Genomic DNA, 23,030 nt, shown 5'->3' with positions numbered 1-23,030 from the left:
TGCACTAATTTTCCTTTGTTGAGTTCTAATGCCACTTATCTTAATTATTTATATCTTACATAGGCCATCTTGTGCACTGATGGTAGAATGGGAAGGCAATTTATAGCAGCTGAGCAACCACTACCAATAAACCACTACCTCACGGTTGAAATGTTGCCTCAGAATGTTGTGAAACTTATGAAAATTAAAAATTACATAAGACAATAACAGTCCTATGGATTTTACAAAGAGTTTTAACACCTCAAGTGTCTATTCTGGCTACACTTAATTCTTTTCTAAAAAGGATTGTGCATCTCAATATCTGCAGTTTTTGTTATACCAAGGGTTAGTAACCAATATAACCGGCAGTATACACGCAGATCTTAATTATGTAGTGAACATCACTCTGCAGAACTTTCTTTATATTATTTCTTTATACTCTAATGCAGGGGTGTCAAACCCGGATGTGGTCCGGATGCGTCATGTGCCCACCTGGTTTAGCGAAGAGGGGAAAGCCCTGATACGTCACGTGACGCTGCATGACAATATGAATTTGACACCCCTGCTCTAATGTCTTACCTTTTGCATTATTGGAAACTATAATATTGCTTTTGCAGATCAAAATTTCCCATTTACTTTGTTTCTTTCCTGTGAAAAAACCCATATTTTACAGTAACTTACACCCCATCTTTACACTGCCACTTGCAAACAAAGTTCCTTTTTGCCTTGAGAATAATCTCATTTGTTCCTTGCTGTCACACTATAACACTAAAATCACTAGATTTATAAAATTTCTCTCAGCCATGTACAACTTTATTTTGTTCTTCAAGTTTCTTACATTGTGTCTAAGTTTTTTTTCTCCTGCCACAAATTTCACTGATCAATATATGATTTTACTTTTACACTTTTGTTGTTGTTAGTCACGAAGTTGTGTTCGACCCATCACAACCCCATGGACAACAGGCCTTCCTGTCTTCTACCATCCCCCAGAGTCCATTTAAGCTCACATCGATTACTTCAGTGACTCCATCCAGCCACCTCATTTACATGTTTACATACACACAAATTCATGTGTCTATAGTCACTCAATTCACTATAATTTCAGTATTCATTCATAAACTATTATATAGTAATTTTGTTTTTATTATTTTTAACAGCACTTACTATGCTGTTATTGGTTTTTGGTGCCTTTTGGGTCAGTGTTGACTCCTGGCAATTGCTTGGACAATTTCTAGCAAGGTTTTTTCAGAACTGGTTTGCTATTTCTTTTTTCTAAGAGAGTGACTAGCCCAAAGTCCCCCAGCTGGCTTTGTGCCTAAGGTAGGACTAAACCTTCACAGTCTCCTGGTTTCTAGCCTGATCCCCCTAACTACAATACCAAACTGATTCTCTACTATACTAAGGTCATATGCATTCCTGTTACTGTCTTAAACATATTTTAGATTTAAGCCATTTCAATGTTCTTCTCATTTATATATTTATTAGACTTGGTGCCACCTAAATCCATAATGACTTCAAGCAGCTCACAATGTAACAAACACACTTAAAAATGTAAGATACTGCAGATAACAAACTAAGAAAGATGACGAACAAGATGATGATGATGATGAATTTGACTGACAACAGAAATAACATACACAAGCAATATAAGGTTTATGTTTTCTCTTCTATATCATGGTTCCTTGCACATTTATTATATTTTATGAAATCAATTGTTTAATTTGCTTGATGGTGACTGTAATGAAGACCATCTAATAATGATTAGTGATAAAAGTAACAAGGAATACTTGACCCAATCAATAATTTTAAAAAATTACAATAAATGGCATCCCATATGTTTGCATATTTATAAGAAATAATTTCAAATGTCAACTAATTTGAATAATTTCAAATATCCACATATATATTGAAAGTTAATGAGAAAAGGATTAAGTTAGTTAATATTCATTACTTGCTACAATTATTGTTTTTGTTATCAATTGCATAGACTCACCATTTGAAATTACAGTATAGAGACAATAAAAGATCACATCCAGGGGTGGATTGCTGGGGGTTCACAGGGGTTTAGGAGAGCCCCTAGCTAAGATACTGCGTAGTTCAGAGAACCAATTCCACTCCTGGCTGGCCCCACCCACTCCACTCCACCCCCCCAGGAGTTCCCACGCTGCCTGTTTTGGGTGCAGGTAAGTGCAGGGAGGGCGAAAAACAGGCCTCCCGGAAGTTCTGGCTTCCAGAGAGCCTCCGGAGACCAGGGAGGCTGTTTTCACCCTCCCAGAGGCTCAAGGAAAGCCTCTGGAGCCCAGGGAGGGCAAAAACTGCCCCCTCACACTGTGGGGCAGGAAGCCGACTAGGCCACACCCACCATGGGCACACCCACCCAGCAACCAGGCAGAGAACCCTTTGCTAAAAATTTTGAACCCCACCCCTGATCACACCTAATGAAGCCAAAATTTGAATTGTAAATTACCTTAAATAATCCTGGGGAATTATACAGATATCTGCTCCTGTTTTAACATTGAGAGGAACAGGAGTCAATATCAAATGCTGAGGTTCAAAGTTAATTTTATTTGATTTCACAATTCCAGATAAAGCGATTGTTCTGTAAACAAGTAGCTCCTCATTCAAAAATATAGGCAGCTGAGCCATATATATTCCAGGCCAATCTAAAGGGAAAAAAATGTAATTGCCAATGTGTACATGACTTTATTAAATAGGCAAAAATGAAGTTATAAAACACTATTACCAAATGAAAGCATGAGAACATAATATAGGACTGGAATTTCTGATCAGTATTAACTTCTTTTTACTAAAAGTATTTTAAAAGGTTATTTATGAATTACTATGAATGTATTAATAATAAAATCCATCAAAAGTATTAAATCCAATACCAAATTTGAATTTTGGTCTTCCAAGTTACCTCCTATATTCCACAACAAACACAGCTTTTGTTATAGCAATAGCAATTTTGTACTAGTCATGAAGAACAGTTCCTCTAATTATGGGATTGATTGAAATGCAATTATTTCCACAAGAAAAACCTAAATTAGAAGTGACTGCATCATATTTGGTCAGTAGCACCTAAATAGTATTTCTGCTTTAAAAAAATTTTGCCGTTCTTCTTCACTAAATAAGATTATTAAGCCAGCTAAGAAGTATCTATACCAGTTAATTTTAGAATGCAAATTCATCTAATAACAGAGAGGGGGGGAGAAAGAGAGAGATAGAGAGACAGAGAGAGGGAGAAAGAGAGATGAGAGAGAGAAGGAGAGAGAGAGAGGAAGAGGAGAAAGAGAGGAAGCAAGAGAGAGAGAGATGAGAGAGAGAGAGAGAGAGAGATGAGAGAAGAGATGTGTGAGTGTGTGTGTGTGTGTGAGAGAGAGAGAGAGAGAGAGAGATAAGAGAAACAAAGAAAAAGAAAGAAAAGAAAGAAAGAAAGAAAGAAAGAAAGAAAGAAAGAAAGAAAGAAAGAAAGAAAGAAAGAAAGAAAGAAAGAAAGAAAGAAAGAAAGAAAGAAAGAAAGAAAAAGAGAGAGAGAAAGAAAGAGAGAAAGAGAGATACCTTTTCCCAGAGAAAATACTGGAAGCCACAAAATCTGGGTAGGCGTGGCTGGGGTGTGTGTCATGTGACTGGATGGGAGTGACATCGAGTTGACCACACCCACCCAGGTTTTGTGGCTCCCGGTGCTTTCTTTTCTCTGGGAAATGGGTCCAAATGGCTCCAAAGGATATGGTTACCTGATGAGAGCTAAATAACTAGAAATAGATCTATACTAGTTTCCCTTTATTTATTTCTTGGTAAACATAAATTCAGCACAAAAATAATTTGTCACAAAAAATGACTGCCTGTGAAGACCCCTGGATTAGGGCTGAAAGCAGTGGTGGGATTCAAATAATTTAACAACCGGTTCTCTTCCCTAATGACTGGCTGGGTAGGTGTAGCTGGGTGGTCATGTGACTGGGTGGGCATGGCCAATTCGATGCCACTCATCACACCCAGACCCATCTCTCGGCCACTCGCCTCAAAGGCCTCAACAAGATACAATTTTCTCTCTATTTATTTACTACTACTGAACATCCAAAATACACTATTTAATCCTATGTATATATGACATATGTGTACATACATGTTACATTGTATAGTGTGTGTATAGGCACACAAAATGATACATTAGGTATTATATATACTGTATGTGTATGTACATACACACACACAGAGAGAGAGCTCTTCTAAAACTATACACACCCAGTCTGCTTTCTGCCATACATTTAACTATAATTTCTGTATATTAGAACATTACACACATTTTCAGATTTACTTCCCTAGCCTGCACATGACCATTAGAGCCAGGAGATGTCATGGGCATTGCCAGGGAACTCTGGGCAACAAAGGGGGTGTCAACCAGCAGTGGCAGTGGGCAACCAAAAGTACATGGCTGGGATCTATACAGCTGGAGAACAGCTGGGGCATGGTGCCATGTGGTAGGCCAGGAGCAAAGGCAGGCAAACAAGAAGAGCTGGAGAACAGCTGGGGCGAAGCCAGGCAAGCAGGGAAGGAGCCGGAGAACAGCTAGAGCACAGGCACCACATGGTAGGCCAGGGAGAAGGCAGGCAAGGGGGGAAGGAGCTGAAGAGCAGCTGGGGCATGGGCGCTGCATCATAGGCCAGGGGTGAAGGCAGGGAAGTGGGGAAGGAGCTAGGGAGCAGCTGGGCTGTGGGTGTGAGTCTAGGCTGCCTACCAAGTACCGGCGAAAGCTATCAAGCAAGGAAATTGAGCAGCCTAAGCTGATGAGGTGAGAAAAGGAGTGGCTGTAAGAAGCGGGGTGGGTGGGGAGGTGAGGGGCAAGTGAGGTGTGGCCAGCCAGTGGTGGGATTGGCACAGAATTTTAATAACCGGTTCACGTGAACCAGTCTGAATCAGCTGAATCCCACCTCTGGCTGAAAGGCAAAAGCGTAAGCAGTATGTTATGTCCCATAATTGGGTAGACCAGGTTGCCGATAGACCCACTGGAAAAAAAAAACACTTAAAATGCATGGTGGTTACCAAATATTATTTCACATTGTATTGGTGATTATTGCCATAAACAGCCTGGATCTAATAACAAAGCAATTAACAAACAGTGCATAACTGCTACCATGCTATTTCTATTTAGGAAATCTAATTTATCAGCCTCCATGTACTCAAAATACTTGGACTTCTGAGTGTCAGAATTTCAATGCAGACACATAAACTTTCCAAAAGGATGCAGCTGCTTTAATGTTTCAGGGTGGAATAGAATAGGTCCAAGTTCTTCAGCTTCTTTCTAGAGCCAAGGTGATGTGTTCTTAGTAGTATAATTTGTCTCAGCATTGAATAAGGAAGAAGTGCTCAGTCTTGCCAACTGTTCTATCACATTCTAAAGATTCACCCAGTACTACAACCCCTTGTTTGTGTACAAATAACACTTCCAATATCATAAATATAAAGTTGATGTGCATCCATAGGAAAAGTTAGTGAGCCTCCTCATATTGATTTATAAAGCAGCTCTTCTGAATGTGATATTCTTATTCACTGGACTTTCTTTCCTGTTTTCTTCTTGTCAAATGTATTCTGTCAACTCCTTTAGTAATGACTTTTTGTTGTTGTTTTGTGTCTTTTTGAAAAGCTGAAATATGGCCTCTCATTGCTGCAAGCCTATTTTTCCCTTCAAGCACTATTATTAGTATTAGTATTAGTATTAGTAATAGTAGTAGTAGTATTGAGCCTTGGTGGCGTACTGGTTAGAGTGCAGTATTGCAAGCTATTCCTACTTCAATTTGGCAGATTGAATCCCACCAGGCTCAAGGTTGACTCAGCCTTCCATCCTTCCAAGGTGGGTAAAATGAGGACCCAAATTATTGGGAGCAATATGCTGACTCTGTAAACTGCTTTGAGAGGGCTGTAAAGCACTATAAAGTGGTATATAAGTCTAAGTGCTATTGCTATTACAAACTTGTATATATGCCAAATTGTTTTTAAGCAAAAACAAAAACATGCCAAAAGTACTGCAAGTCATTATTGCCTTGTCCAGAGGTGGTATTCACCAGGTTCTGACCAGTTCTGGAGGACTGGTAGTAGAAATTTTGAGTAGTTCGGAGAACCAGCAAATACCACCTCTGACTGGAGATTTTATAGTATCCTTTCCCCTGCCACGCCCACCAAGCCACACCCACAGAACTGGTAGTAAAAAAATTTGAATCCCACCACTGGCCTTGTCATGTTCATTTATCTCCAGCTGTTTCTCAAGGCTCCACAAATAGAATTTTTTTATTTCTTGTTCCCTTCCCAAGCTCTCATATTAGCCAAGCACATTGTTGACTTAAAGAAAAAATGTTGAGAACCTCCTGTTTGAACTCCATCACCAATTTCTTGTTAGCTGTCCTTGTTCTTTTGTTTAGTAAACTCATTCCAAAGAACAAGCCTTTGCCTCTTACTTGGAAATAATAATCACATTGGATAAGCAGCAATAAGGACATAATTTAGGACATACACACAGTGTCTGAAAACAGTTTTACAAATCATTCTCTCTACCTTGTGTTTTGATGATCTCCACTGCCAAATTCAAGCAACTTAACATGGAACATATTTTTTCTGAAAATAAATCTCATCACATGAAATCTATCATTTAAAATGAAGTCTTTTGAATGGATTATATGTTTTTATGGAAAGTGTTAATTTTTTGTTATTAAATTATCAAATTGGTAAATCATATATATATGATCCTCTGCTATTTTGTTCAGTGCATAAGGAAATGAAAATTAAATTACTCTGTGCAGCGGAAGGACAAGATATTTAGTATAATTTTAACAATTCACAAAAAGAGTAATCACTCTAATAGCAAACCTAGGAATTAAATTGTATGCATGCCTTTCAGTCTTTTTTTTTTAACTAAGTTTTCTATTTTATTCTACATATATACATCAATACATAAACAGTGTGGCACCTAAACATCATACATTGTGGTGCAAACAAAAATAATAACATTAATCATATCACCAATGTTAATACACATATTTGTAAACTATAATCTTTCATTATTTAATTATTTTATATTCCAATACATTCTTCTAATGCCAATCACCATATTATTTAAGTACACATGATCATTTCATTATTCAATTCCTTCTTTTATTTTTAATTTTTAAAAGTAAAAAAAACCCTCTCTTTTGGCAAGCAGTATGGTTCCAGGTTTTTATATTTCAATACAAACATGACCATAGTTACATATTCATCTTTCTTATTCAGTTTCATATCACATTATTACTTATTAATATTAAATTCATTAAACTTATTTTATCCAATTTCAATTCTTAACTTATTTCATTTTTTTCTTGGGATATTCTCATGTCTTACTTTACAATATTATCTAAAATTCTTATTTCTATATTCATTGCACATATTACTTTTATCTGTCACATTTGCAGTATTATTTATATTCTATTAATTCTAAAAATTGTCCCCTTTAGTTGTCAATTTGAGCTTATCACCTTCATTCTACATTAATAACAATATTTTCCTATCTACTAGATATCAGATACACATATATTTTATGTCAGATTCTGCATGGTATTCTTTTCTCAATCACCTTATAAATCATCTATATATTGCAACAATATTAATCTAGTCAATTAATTATAGAAACTAATATTTATCTTTCCATTATGTTGCTCACAATTTTATACATCACTAATTATCAATTAATATTCTTACAATAAATTTCAATTTCCATATTTATTTCATTAAAATCCATATCTAATATAACGATAATCCTTAGAAAGAAAGAAAAATCAGTTCCAATCTTATCTATTTTCAAATACTCATTCTTATATATCACAACACATTACCTGACAGAATCTCCTTCCCTATCCTTTTTTACTCATTGTCTCTCATTCTCCTAATTATGTGATTTATTTCCATTCTTGTTTGCTTCCTGTTTCTCTTTATTTTCTGGTCCTTTCTCTTAGTTCCCCCTTTTCCCATTATTATTTCCCTCCATTTCTCATTCCAATTATTTATTTTATCCCCCTCCCTCTCTTGATCTTTCTTTGTAGTTCCCTCTTCTGTTTTTTCTCTTTCCTTTGTTTAGTTTTCCGGACCATTCCCCCTTTTATTATCACATCAAACCACAAACTTTTAACTTTAAATCTTTTTTCCTCCTGCTTAAATGATTGTTGCTCCATTTGATCTTCAAGACTGGTTTTCTCTTTATTTAACTCCTCCCCCTCTGGTTCTCTTTGTTCTTCTTCAATTTGAGTCACCATTTCTAGTTTTTGTAACACAAGTGAAACTCAAAAAATTAGAATATCGTGCAAAAGTTCATTTATTTCAGTAATGCAACTTAAAAGGTGAAACTAATATATGAGATAGACTCATTACATGCAAAGCAAGATAGTTCAAGCCGTGATGTGGCATAATTGAGATGATTATGGCTTACAGCTCATGAAAACCCCAAATCCACAATCTCAGAAAATTAGAATATTACATGCAATCAATAAAACAAGGATTGTACAGAGAACAATATTGGACCTCTGAAAAATATAAGCATGCATATGTACTCAGTACTTGGTTTGGGCCCCTTTTGCAGCAATTACTGCCTCAATGCGGTGTGGCATGGAAGCTATCAGCCGGTGGCACTGCTGAGGTCTTATGGAAGACCAGGATGCTTCAATAGTGGCCTTCAGCTCTTCTGCATTGTTCGGTCTCATGTCTCTCATCTTTCTCTTGGCAATGCCCCATAGATTCTCTATGGGGTTCAGGTCAGGTGAGTTTGCTGGCCAATCAAGCACAGTAATCCCATGGTCATTGAACCAGGTTTTGATGCTTTTGGCAGTGTGGCCAGGTGCCAAGTCCTGCTGGAAAATGAAGTCAGCATCCCCATAAAGCTCGTCTGTGGAAGGAAGCATGAAGTGTTCTTAAATCTCCTGGTAGACAGCTGCATTGACCCTGGACTTAATGAAGCACAGTGGACATGGCTCCCCAAATCAACACAGACTGTGGAAACTTCACATTGGACTTCAAGTATCTTGCAGTGTGTGCCTCCCCATTCTTCCTCCAGACTCTGGATCCTTGGTTTCCAAATGAGATGCAAAAGTTGCTCTCATCAGAAAAGAGAACTTTGGACCACTGAGCAACAGACCAGGTCTGTTTTTCTTTAGCCAGGGTAAGACACTTCTGATGTTTGTTGTTCAGGAGCAGCTTGACAAGAGGAATACGACATTTGAAGCCCATGTCCAGGATCCATCTGTGTGTGGTGGCTCTTGATGCACTGACTCCAGCCTCAGTCCACTCCTTGTGAAAGTCCCCAACACTCCTCTCCAGGCTGCGGTCATCCCTGCTGCTTGTGCACCTTTTTCTTCCACACTTTTCCCTTCCACATAACTTTCTATTAATGTGCTTTGATACAGCACTTTGGGAACATCCAACTTCTTTTGCAATTACCTTTTGAGGCTTTCCCTCCTTATGGAAGGTGTCAATGATGGTTTTCTGCACAACTGTCAGGTCTGCAGTTTTTCCCATGATTGTGATTCCTACCGAACCAGAGTGAGAGACCATTTAAAGGCTCAGGAACCCTTTGCAGGTGTTATGGCTTAATTAGCTGATTCGAGTGGAACACTTTGAGCCTAGAATATTGAACCTTTTCACAATATTCTAATTTTCTGAGATTGTGGATTTGGGGTTTTCATCATCTCAATTATGATGCATCACGGCTTGAACTATCTTGCTCTGCATTTAATGAGTCTATCTCATATATTAGGTTCACCTTTTAAGTTGCATTACTGAAATGAACTTTTGCACGATATTCTAATTTTTCTAATTTCACCTATATATTGCTGCACATTTCCAAGCTTATTTTCATCATTTCTTTCATATCTTGTAGTTCCAGTCTCATTTCCGCAAATAATTCCCCCATTGTGTATACTGCTCCTTTTTTCCTCTTCCTTAATAATTATATCCAATTCAAATGTCCAGTAGGTTGTTTCAACCAGCGTCTTTTATATTTAATTTCAACAATCAATGTCCATAAGTTTCCAGGTTCTTTTCCAACTTTTTCCCAAAGTCATTTTTTTCAAATATCTTTCCCCTTATAATATTTTGCTATTTCACTTTTCAGGTTTTTTTTATTTTATTATGATGGAGTTCCTCTTATTTTCTTGTAAGTTCCAAATTTCAATTTTAAAAAGACCAAACACTTTTCAAAGAGTCACTGAAATTTTTCCTACATCATCAGGTGGCGCTCTCAACACTATTTCCATGTTCCACTTTTTCCCTTTTTTTAGTTATAAAACTTTTATTAATTTCACTAATTTCAATTATTAGCTATTATTTCTTTTCAACACATTCAACTCCAGCATTTACTTATGCCTATTTAGTGCCATAAGTCCAATAGTTATCCAATTTAATTTCCAAGCCTTTTGTGCTCAAATATTTTCCTCTGAATTTTCACCTCCAAATTAATTCGTTTCAAGATTAAAAGCCAGTTTTATAAGTTCCAATTTCCTTCCCTCTCTCTCTGATTGCTGCTTCTACACACTTTCATCCAATAGTTCTTTGTTTCTTAATTCCAGGGTACCTTAATGTCCATATATTTCACCTGGTTCACACTCTGCTCACTACTTCACCGCTCCAGCAGTCTTAGTTTCCCAGGCTGCTTCCTGTCTTCATGATGGTAATTTTTGACCACCACTGCAACTTGTCTTTGGAGGGGGTTTATCTTGTCAGGAAGGGGAGATGTGGCTTCCCTCAACCCTCCAAGCAATTCCCCCTTTCTTCACCATCCCTCCAGGGTGTTTCCGGTCCCAATTGGGACTCTCCAACAAGTGAGTTAGGAGCAAAACTGCGCACGATCACGGATTCCAAACTGACCACGACAGAAGAACAACCAGAAGTCCCATGCCTTTCAGTCTTGAAGAAAAGCCATATTGAGAAAGTAATCGCCACTTATGAAACAAAAATATTCAAGTAAAAGTTTGAAAATAAATATGTTAGCTCAGGAATTCTGGGAGTTGAAGTCAGCAAGTCTTAAACTTGCCAAGTTTGAAGATCCTTGGATTAAAGGGATGGAGGCTAAAGCATACAAAGAATGGTTACAGGAACTGGATATGACTAATCTAATGAAAAGAAAGACTAGGGGAGACATGATAGCACTGTTCCAATATTTGACGGGCTCCTACAAAGACGAGGGGATCAAACTATTTGCCAAAGCACCAAAAGGCAAGACCAGAAACAATAGATGGAAACTAACCAAGGAGAGAAGCAATTTAGAATTAAGAAGAAATTTCCTAACATTGAGAGCAAGCAACCAATGGAACAGTTTGCCTTCAGAAGTTGTGGGAGCTTCATCCCTGGAAGCTTTCAAGAAGAGACTGAATTGCCATCTGTCAGAAATGGGGTAGGGTCTCCTGCTTGGGCAGGGGGTTGGACTAGATGTTGGTATTAATTTCAGTAGTAATATTTTTATAGGTTCAGTTTCCAAACTGACTGGCTTCCTTTATATAAGTTCTGTAAAATTATACTAATCACTATATGAATATTCAGTAATTAATATATACTTCCAGGAATCATATATATGCGTTAATATCTTCATTCACATCTTACACAGGGATGAGCTCCTACAGGTTTGCCGAACCTGGGCAAACACACAGCTAACATTATGGCCAGTTTGGTGATCCACCAAATCACACCCCTGACTGGCCCCACCCCCCTCCCCTCCTGGGAGTTTCCACGTGGCCCATTTTGGATGCGAGGTAAGTGCAGGGCCAGCACTGAGGCTCAGGGAGGGGGAAAAACGGGCCTCCCAGAGGGCCTCTGGAACCCAGGGGAAACCATTTTCGCCATCTCAGAGGCTCGAGGAAAGCTTCCGGAGCCTGGAGAAGGCGAAAATGCCCCCTCCCTCGCCGTGGTACAGGAGGCCAACTAGGCCATGCCCACCCAGCAACTGGGCAGAGAACCGGTTGCTGAAATTTTTGAAACTTTTCAAATGAAAGCATCTCTTCTTTCAAATCATTTAATTAACAATAGAACCTATGGGAAATATATCTTTTAAGAAGATGATATTCTATGCTCATTCTAGTGAATGAAGTAAATGTACAAGGAATGCTGTATATATTTTATGTGTTTCTATACAGTATACTATTTTGTGCCTCTCTCTGTATGTATGTGTTTGTATGTATATGTATATATAGTGTTTATTTTAAACAAAATAATTAACTTTTCAAATGTATAAAACTAAGCAAGAAAGTATCTATAAAACATTTCAAAAGTAGAATCTTCAATACACAAAATTGATTTAAACATATACAGAGTTGACAGGAAAACAAATTCTTACATGGGCAGAAGCATATGGTAACACCTGCATTTTGCCCGGGATAGAGAATTCCAGTATGTAAACTAAATTTGAAGATACCATCATCTACAGCTTTGCCTGCAGCATCAAGATCAAATCGCCATATAAGCTGTTTCTTTGAGGTGTTTTTCAAATACAGTTTCTGCAAAAAGAGATGAGGTAAGCCACATGATGTAAGATGGACTACTTTATGAATAATTAATGACACCAAAAAGACCTATCATCAAAATATTTGTGTGTGTCCTTCAAATTTCAGGCATATTTTCTCCAAATTTTATGAATGCTATTGAAAAATACCACAATTATAGTGTAAAATATTGTTGGGTGTTCAGATTGCTAATTAAAATGAGTGACATAAAAGTGGCACATGCAAAAGATCTTTTCTGCATGAATTTTGAGTGGAACCTAATTAATTAATTAATTAATCAATCAATCCAGCTGTATGAACAGATTAGTCATTTGATGGCATGTAATGAATAGAAAAAAATGCTATGCTCAGAATCAAGGTTTTAGAAATCCAAACAAAAGATATTTCAGATGCATTTCAGATGCAAAATATACTTCAACTTTACTGAAGGAGCACTGTTCAGGTCGCTTTGGAAGCAAAAATTCCCAAAGAGAAGGTTTTCCCTATCACTATGGCAACTGTAAGAATTTGATGGTTTCATTCTATTAAAAATGACCAGTTGATTTCCCCAGGGGTGGGATTCAAATTTTGTAACAACCGGTTCTGTGGGCGTGGCTTAATTTGTGGGCATGGCTTGGTGGTCATGTGACTGGATGAGCATGGCTTGGTCACATGACTGGATGGGCATGGTTTGGTGGGCATGTGACTGGGTGGGCATGGCCATGTGACTGGCAAACCAAATACAAGTTGTCCTCGCTTAATGGCCGGTTGCTTAACAAGTGTTCTAATTTATGACCAATCTCCCCAGAGCTACTTGACCTGTTTTTGAAGTTTTGACAGCCATGCACACACACACACACACACACACACACACACACACACACACACACACACAGCCTTCTAACCCTGCTATTCTATGATTCTGCAAAGATCTCCTGCTGGAGGAGGGGGTTGGACTAGATGACCTCCGAAATCCCTTCCAGCCCTAGATTGCTGTGCTGTTTCAGAGTCTTCTTCCCCCGCCTCCCTTCATGTATTTATCTATCCATTCATATATGTCATTCACTTTCTCCTCTCTCCCTCTTTCTCTTTTTCTCTCTTTCTTTCTCTCTCTTCCTCTTTCTTACTTGCTCTTTCTCTCTTTTCCTCTTTCTTTATTGCTCTTTCTTTCTCTCTTTTCTCCCTTCCTTTCTTTTTCTTTCTCTTTCTTTCTTTCTCTCCCTTCCTTTCTTTCTTGCTGTTTCTCTCTTTCCCTCTTTCTCTCCCTCTTTCTCTCTCCCCCCTCTTTCTCTCTCCCTCTCTCTCTTTCTCTTTCTTTCTGTCCCTTCCCTTCCTCCTTCCCCCTCTCCTTCTAAAGCGAGGAGACCCATCTGAAACACACACACACACTTTCATTTCTTCTTTTTGGAATCCAGACTTGCTGAATAATGATCACCAGCCATTGTGGAAGTGTCCCTTTGGGTGACCCTTCTCCTCCTCCTCCCCCTCCTCCTCCTCTTGTGACCAGTGGCCGTGGCGGGGCCAGGGGAGTGCACATGATTCCCCTCCTTAAGCGAGTAGCCGCCTGCCCCATGACCAGTTTTGCTGTACTTTGGTACTTGTTTGATGAGCATCTCCCCTCACATGTGCACTCTCCCGGCCCCACCACAGGCCACAGTCACGAGAGGAGGGGGGGGAGGAGAAGCGTCTCCCAAAGGGATGCTTCCACCATGGCTGGAGATCGTTGTTCAGCCAGTCTGAATTCCAAAACAAAGAAATGAAAGAAGTAGTGAAGAGAGCCAAGGAAAGCTTGCTGGCTTGGCTCAGCCGCGGCTTTGAGTGAGAGAGAGAGAGGTGGCAGTGCATCCTGGAACTGCACCAATGGTGAGGAATTTCATTGGGCAGCTTCGGTGGTGGCCTTTGCTGCAAAAGGCAAGTGGTGTGTGGGGGGAAGGTGAGCCCCATTGGAAACAGCTCCCAGGCAAGCAGAGAGAAGCAGGATTCAACCTGGCTTGCTTCTCTGCTTGTCAAGGAACCATTTCTAATGGGAGGGGGAACTTGGAAGCTTTCCGCTGTGCAGCAGCAGGTGAGAAAAACAGCCGCTGACCTGGCCAGATCCTATATGAGCCTCTCCATGTGTTCCTTGGTGGAAGGCAAGTGGTGGGGGCAGCAGCAAAAGGCAAGTGGGGGGGAGGTGACCGGCAGTGGTGGCAAAAGGCAAGTGGGAGGGAAGGTGACCAGGGCTTGCAGAACCTCATTCACCCAGAGAGATCAGTAAAGGCAGGGCCACAATGGAAGGCAGGCAGCAATGGCTGGCCTGGCGGGCGTGCAAGAGCAGGCTGCAGACAGCAGTGTTGTGCGTGCATGCAATGTTGCCATGCGTGATAAGGACTGATGGGCAGGCAGTGGAGAAGCGGGTGGAGAGGGGCAGAGCTGTGGAAGAAACTGGGGAAGGGCAAAGTCCAGCTGGGCACAGCAGGGGAGAGGTAGAGCAAGGCAGAGGGAATTCAGAGGAAGACACAGGGCCACCCCCTCTTCATCCTAGGGTGCGCAGGGAAGAACGGAGAAGGGAGCAATATGAGTTGCTTGGCTTACGAGGGAGGAAAGGGCCCTGATTCCCTTCATTAGCTGCAGCTGGGAAAACAGTGTTTAAAAAGGGAAGCTACACACAGCAAAGTTGTTGGAAGCAAATCTGGCATTGTCGAGGTTTATCTGGGTTCCTGGCGTCTTCCCAACTGTGTGTGTTTGGCTGTGCTTTCAAGGCTGCAATTCCTTCTCCTGCCCTGTCAAGTTAATTATTGCAGCGTGGTTTGTTTGAAATTTTATTTACAGTTTGTATGTACTTTGTTTTCGGACTGAATTTTCTCCACTTAAAGGCTGTTCCTGAGAGAGTTTTTCTCCAGCTGAAGGTAACCTGGACATTGGGGGCAAAGTTGGAGATAATTAAAGGGACTATTCTTGCTTATTTAACTGTGCTGTTTTTGTGCCACTCCCCGGGTCATCACAAGCTCACAACTGGATAGATTGGAATCTAAATTGCTGTTGGCAGATTTAAAGGAAAAGGAACTCGGTTTGGAAACCGCAGGTTTGTTGGAGAAGGCTGAAGGAGATACTAACTTTTACAGATTTGGAGTTAACAGAATCGATGAATGATGAACTGAACTTCCTTAAGAAGATTGATGGTGATTGGGGAATGGATTTACTATATCTAATTGAAAAACAATTTCAAGTGGACTTTTTAGAGGAAAATGGATTGACAACAGAGGTTTATGATTTAGGGAAAAAAGATACAATTGTTGGGAAAGTTATCAATCAAAATCTTAAGGAAAAGTGTTATTATTAAGAAGGATATTTTATCTCAGATAGATCATAGATAATGACTGCAGTGATTTATAGTAGATAAACTGTTGTAGATAAGTTAAATATAATAATAGATTGTTAACAGATGACTCTGAAGTTTAATTTTGATATTTGTTCACCTGTTAATTACTTTGCCCTTTTCTTACCTGTCTTTTTAATGCACATTTTTCCTTTTTTATCTAATATTTTGTCCATTTATGTTTGTTTTTATAACATTTCTTTCTCCCTTTCTCTCTTTTGAGTTTGTATTTTACCTTAATTTTCTGAATAAAATAAAAGATTATTCAAAAAAAAAAAAACAGATGTAAATGCAATAACTACACATTTTTCTTGGGAAAAAATGACTATTCAGCATTATTTTGAAATAATCTACAGTCCACTACAGTAGAGTTACTACTTCTTGCTTGAAAAACACTACATAAACAGAACTATAGAACAACAGTGTGGCACAATTAGAAACATCCATACTTCCTTATAATATGTACCAACCTTTATATTACTGCTGTCTCTTATAACACCCATTTTGATACATTTTACACTATGTTGAAAGGAGAGCTCTGAAGGATAAATATGCAGTGGTGGCTGTAACACTGTAGAAAGAAAGAAACATAGACAACTATTTTAACTTCAAGGAGACAGACTTATCAAACTACACATGGATTAAAACTGGATGAAATCAGTAATTTTTACTAGAATTGGAAAATCTTCAAATCAAACAAGACTAACATGAAGAATCCAGATTTCAAAGGTTTGGTTGATTTGTAATGGCAAGAAATACATCCAGTATATGAACAAAACTGGATATATCTACCACAATGGGGAGATAAAATTGAAGATCTTTCTAAACCTGATATCAAGAGTAAACCTGGTTTACTTAGCAAACAAATCAATAAATACGCACAATAAGTTAGGACCCAAGGTAGAAAAATCTCATAAGATTAAGTTGTCTCCTAGACAAATAATATCAAAAAGAACAGTAGTTGTGTTTTCCTGGTGTGCCATCCAGAATCATCTGGTGAAAAGCAACCACCTTATTCTGGCTAATGAAAAGACTAGAGATAATACTACCACTGTTGGATTGCATAATTACAGATTTTCAATACCATGATTTTGGATCTGGAGTTGAGGCTGAGCATAGAAAAATTAACATGAAAATTTCTTATGCAATGATTTAAAGTGGGTGTTCTTGATGTGAGGTCTTGAAGAGATTTTAGAAAACTTTATTTTCACCAACTTATAACTGAAATTTAGTTCATCTCCACGGAAACCCACAGTGGCTGGAGGGAGTGACTTTTACAACCTGTGAAATTGCTGCGTTGGGGAATGTGATTGATGACACATCTTGGGGGGAGGGGGAAACAGGGTCAGAGCCAAAGCACAAATTAAGTGAGGTCAGAGTTGGCTCCACTTGGTCCGTGCCAACATGATATTCCTAATAAATAAATGGATTTCTTTTGAAGCTTGGCCTGAGGTTCATGATTTAATTAGGGCATTGGGCAGAACCCTGACAGCTAGACAACTATCACCCACTGTTTAATCACTTACAAACTACACTATAGAATGCAGTTTATCTGGATTCTTTTCATCCAGAATTCAGATCTGGGCATGAAAGACAAGCCATACTGGTTATAGCATTGGGTGAGATCCTGGATGACAATATGGGTGTGTATCTCTTTTTCTTTTTGGGTGTGTATATCTTTTTAGGTCTCTCAGCATTGATTTATTTCATTATATCTCTACAGGGTACTAGAGAGTTTGAGAGTGATTCTGCTCCTTCCTAAATATTCATTTTTCTTCTTTTTTTAGTTTAAAAAAATACTTTATTGAAATTCAAAATATTTTTAAAAATTACAAAAATTTCTATAATAGAAGATGTGTTAATATCTTTCAGCATCTTTTTTTGACAGTACAATAAATACAATACATACAATTAATACTTGACAGTTATTCATAGTATTGGTAATACTAATTCACAGTGCCTTAATAATATTGATAAGAAATGATTCATGTATATAAGTCATTAGTTCAAAAGAGAAAAAAGTCATATTAACACTAAGTACATACATACATACATACATACATACATACATACATACATACATACATACATAGAAAGAGAGAGAAAGAGAGGGGGAGAGAGAGAAATCAGAGAGAAATCAGAGAGAAATCTACATAAATATAGTCTATGTACTGTGCTCTCTATTCCATAGCCATAAAAGAAGATATGTTATATATTTTTCAGTATACAATATAACTACATATATGTTATAAATTTAATATGAATGTTTACCTAGATCTCCATTTTCTGGCAATTTCTTGATTTCAACAGTTTCTCATTGGTTCTTCCTATCTACCAATATGCCAATTTTATTTACTCTTTTAATCTATATTTTTCATGTTTTACTGTCTACCTATTGATACCAAATGTTCCAAATTGAGTACTATTCTGAGTCTTCTTTATCATTTAATTTCATTGTGACTTTATCCATCTCTGCAAAATCCAGGATTTTACGAATTATAACTTCATCAGACGGAATGGTAGACATCTTCCAAGCCTGCGCTAACACAGTTCTTGCCACCATTATTATGTGTATAACCAGATATCGGATCTTTTTGGGGTATTTGTCTTTAATGATTCCCAGGAGAAATAATTCCGGCTTCCACTCCAATCTGCAATGAATAATTTCCTCTAACCATGTTTGTATCTTGGCCCAATATTTTTTAATTTTAATAAGCCACTAGATGTGGAAGACAAATTCCATTTGTCTTCTCTTACACTTCCAACAACTCAGGTTCAGCTTAGGGTACATTTTCACCAGTCTGGATGGCATATATTATACTATAATAATATTCCTTATACTATAATATTAGTTAATTATCAATTGCTAAGGTTATTGTAAGTGCTTCAAGTAAATAAATTAATCCCAATCTTAATATTAAAAAATTATAAAAAAATTTATACAAATTCTAATATAACTCTATATAATTATATGTAAATATAATCTATATATGAAAATTATGTAAATAATAGCATTAAGGAAAGGAGTCTAATTATTCCTTTATCTTAAACTTTTTACTTGTAATTATATTAGTTTTAGTAATGCTTAAGTATTACAAATATAGGTAAAGGTAAATATTATTAAAATAAATCTGATCGTGTTAATTCATGTAAGAAAGAGGGGGAAAAAGAAAATTCCCATTAGTCATCACTTATCAGTATTGCATCAGTTCTCAGTTCTCATTCCTTCTGACAATGGCGGTCTCATACGCAGATTGCACAGTCATTCATTCATGATTTCCTCCCATCCGTCAGTTCTATCCTTCCCTGATCGGAGTTATACAGTATCAATCTTCAAAAGGCAGTTTTCCCAAACACAGGTTTTCCTTCCTTCTCTTCTTCTCTTCTGTTCTCCTTCAGTCTTATTGCTTTAGTCTTTCCTTTCCTCAGATGCCAATATGCCCAGCACAGGAAGGAAAACAAAACCACTGCTGCTTTCTCTCCTGCTTAGCCCTTCCTCGCTGGAAACTCCTTTTGATTTAACTGTTCTCCGACCCTCTCTTCACCAATCTTCTAGACTCAGTTACATCCACAGCTCACCTATTGCTGCTTTACTGCCTTCAATCTTCCCTTCCCTCTTTGGATCGGTACGCCACATCTACAGGTCTGCCCTAAGGCTGGCTTCTTTCACATCAGGCTGTGAGCTCTCTTCTTCGAATGGCTGGGAGCTGCAATTCTCCCTGCCATCTCCAAGAGTTCCCTCTCTCTCTGCTGGTCCCTCTGGGACTGAACATTGCCTCAATCGGCTACCAGACACGAAAATCTTGGTATAGGGAAAGGAGCATTATTCCACAACATGTCAAATGTCACCACCGGAAGTCACTATTCATTTTTCTTCTAGTATTCAGGATGGTTTAAAATGCATCTTTGGGAACTGAGGTGAGAATGGGAGTTCTATGTGCATTGGGACAAAACTTTCTGCTTTGATATTAAAAGATGTTTGCTTTTAGAAAAAATGATAGCATTATGCTGAATTTATATTCATTTGTATTTATTATTACTATTATTGATAAATTTTATCATTTTGCTAATGTTTTATATATATGTTATATTCTTTGTAATAAGTTGCATAGAGTCTCATGACTGAACCAGCATAGAATCATGCAAAATAAATAAATACATTAACAATGAATGCTTATTCTGACTTACAAAGCTCAACAAAATTTGGTACTCCAGTAGCTACAAGCCAGTTGATTTCAAAGGTCTTATCTATGTAATGCTTTCATTCTGAATAAATATGCTGATAGTTCCTCTCCCATCATAAATTCATGAGATAGAAAGGAATGACTGCTTTTGGATAATAATGCCCACCCTCTAGACCATCTCCTCTCTGCAAACCAGGAGGTCACCTTCATTTGTGAACTTCAAAAAGATGGGAAAACAAGGTGTTTTTTTTGGGGGGGGGGTGTCAATAATTGGTCACATCATGTCTATATCATTATCGATTTTATTGTATTATGGAAGATGTGATCTCCATGACTATTATTTATGTTCCTTGGTTTATTGATTTATGTCATTTTATTGTACTGCACAGAATCATAGGTCCTTTTGAAATGTAGCAGCATATGATATGGAAAATAAAAAGATCTGAATAGATATCTCAGTAACACTTCTGTTAAAGTGATAATGGTGGAACCACTGCAAGCAGGTATCTCCTTCTTTAAGCTCCTTGAAAGTACTGACTATGTTATGTTCTTTGAAATGTGTAATATAGTCAATGACCACTTAAAAGATTCATAAATATAAACTGGGTCACACTTCTCTTGTTTTTGTCTCTCAGTTCCGATCTTTCATCTGATAATCAAGAATATCTCAAGTCTGAATATAGAGAGAAAGTATCTACATATTACAAAAATGTTCACTTGTGCCCTGGTTATCTCCTGTCTGAACTACTGCAATGAGCTCCATATGGAGCTATCCTTGAAAAGTATTGAGAAGCTTTAGGTGGCACAGAATGCAGCCACAGGAGCAACTCTAGATGCCCCCAAAAGAATGCATGTAACACTTTTGCTCTGAGAATTACATTGGATAGCTTGATTCAGGGTCCAATTCAATATATTAGTTGAGATCTATAAAGCCCTACATGGTACGGAATCAGACTACCTATGGAACCATCTTCATCCCACTACATTTGCCCATCTCACCCATTCAGGCATGAAGATTTGTTGCAGATCCCATCAGTTAAAGAATTTTGGCTGGTGATATCTAGGAAGAGAGCATTCTCTATCATTGCCCCCATTCTGTAGAATTGTGATGGCAAACCTATGGCACACATGGTGGAAGTGGCACACAGAGCCATTTCTGCTGGCATGCAAGCCGTCACCCAGAACAGATCCACTGCGCATACGTGCATGCCTCCCGCCAGCCTGATTGTCATGTATCTGTCGCGCATGCGCAGGGTGGTGGGGCGCATGTGGGAGGTCACGCACGCCTGTGCAGAGGCACACGGTGTGCAGGGGGTTCATGGACACATGCACAGGGGTGCGGGGTGTGTGCACGCATTGCATTATGGGTGCAGGCACATGCACTTTTGACACACGAAAAGTTTAGCTATCACTGCTATCATATTCTTCCCCTGGAGGTAAGGCACATCCAAATCTCCTGGCCTTCTGAAACGGAATTAAAACAAGGCTCTGTGGCTTCATACTGGACACCAAGAACATACAGCTATGGGGGTGGATGTTGCCCTGAGAGCCCTCTCTTCACTTTTTTCAATAATTTTTAATAGGGTTCAATCATCCTTGCCTCCTTTTAAATTCTATTTTTCATTTTCAAAAAATCTTATGTACTATTTTTATATTTAATTGTACACCACCCACAGCCCCTCTCTGAAGGAGATGGGCAATTCAAAAATGTGAATAAATAAATTAATTCCTAGAAAAATATATTAACTTAGACAACTGTTCTTGTCACCTGATTTGTCTATTTTATCACATTTTAAAATTATTAAAGGACATTTTATACACTGTATTTTCCACTCCATAAGACACCCCACCCCCAAAGTGGGTGGAAATGTCTGTGCGTCTTATGGAGCAAATATTGCATCACAGACTGGGCCGTGGCAGTGGGGTACTTTTGCAGTGCCAAACCCTCTCTGGGGGCTTGCCATACCTGGGGGGAGGGGGTTAGTGCAGTGGTGGTGACAGGCAGCAGCGGTGAACAGCAGCAGCAATCTCTGCTGCCTGGAATAGCTGATCGGCAGTATTCCAGGGGGCTGATCCAACCGCCAATCAGCTGCTCAGCAGCAAAGGCTCCAGCGTTCCCCAGTGGAGGCAACAGGCATGGAGGAGGCAGCAATGGAAGCATTTCCGGTCGGCCAGCCCACTGATTGGTGGGGCTATGGGAGGCTGGGATCCAGTCGTTTAGATGAACGGTGTTGGGCGCAACAGAGTGGAGCCCTGATGAGACATGTGCTGCGGCTGTGATAGCTGACCAGGCTATTTGCTGCTTGCTACAAGGGTGGCCGAGACAATTTTTTCCCCCTTGTTTTCCTCCTCTAAACCTAGGTGTGTTTTATGGTCAGGAGTGTCTTATGGAGTGAAAAATACGGTATATACATATCTATATTTACCTTTGATGCTTACATACCAGTTGCTTGTACTTTGCATTCTTGAGTAGGTATAGTCAATGACTGAGGTCGAGGAACAACCATATGCTTTGCTGAACGAGCAGGATTTAACTTTTTTGAAGCATTTGTGGACCACTGAGCTTCATCAGCATTAATTTTTATTGGAAGAGTAAAATCATAGGCTGCCACCTAAAGGATGAATATAAAGTTATAATTTTCTCAATGCTAGCAATACAAATGTTTGAATACCAGAAACCAGCGCATCTCATATTCTGCCAGTAGTCAATTCATATTCCCAAGACACTGAGAAAGAAAAGTCACTCCATAAAGAAATGAAATTAAGATTAAAAATATTGTAAATGTAAATATAGTTCTAAAAATTAGGGGGGGAAAACTATTGTTTGGTGAAAAACTAAATTTGTGGCCTTCATTCTGCCAAATATTCAAAGAACTTCTTGCAACCTGACCTATATAGGAGATTTTAAGAGGAAGTATTATGAAAATTATCTCAAAAGCAAGTGAATAATATAAAAGATTATGCACTTCATGAATTGTCATTCCCTATATTGAAAGAAGTTAAAGTTAATAGCACTTTAAATAG

General features: G+C 38.5%; 1 protein-coding gene across 1 annotated transcript in view; it reads right to left on the bottom strand.

Annotated features, from left to right (window-relative positions):
* Positions 1–23,030, bottom strand: part of CFAP47 (cilia and flagella associated protein 47) — a 245,919-nt gene that overhangs the window by 114,097 nt on the left and 108,792 nt on the right. Inside the window, exons 22-25 of the mRNA XM_087966888.1 lie at positions 22,450–22,618; positions 16,293–16,393; positions 12,320–12,479; positions 2,447–2,642 (exon numbers count right to left, since the gene is read on the bottom strand). Of these exons, the coding sequence (XP_087823014.1) occupies positions 2,447–2,642; positions 12,320–12,479; positions 16,293–16,393; positions 22,450–22,618 (626 nt within the window). The remainder of the gene's footprint in view (positions 1–2,446; positions 2,643–12,319; positions 12,480–16,292; positions 16,394–22,449; positions 22,619–23,030) is intronic.

The sequence above is a fragment of the Notechis scutatus genome, chromosome 5 (genome assembly GCF_049901735.1).
Source record: "Notechis scutatus isolate UNSWTSFEM ecotype Mainland chromosome 5, rNotScu1.2, whole genome shotgun sequence".
Lineage (NCBI taxonomy): Eukaryota > Metazoa > Chordata > Lepidosauria > Squamata > Elapidae > Notechis > Notechis scutatus.
This window is presented reverse-complemented; position numbering and strand designations above follow the sequence as displayed.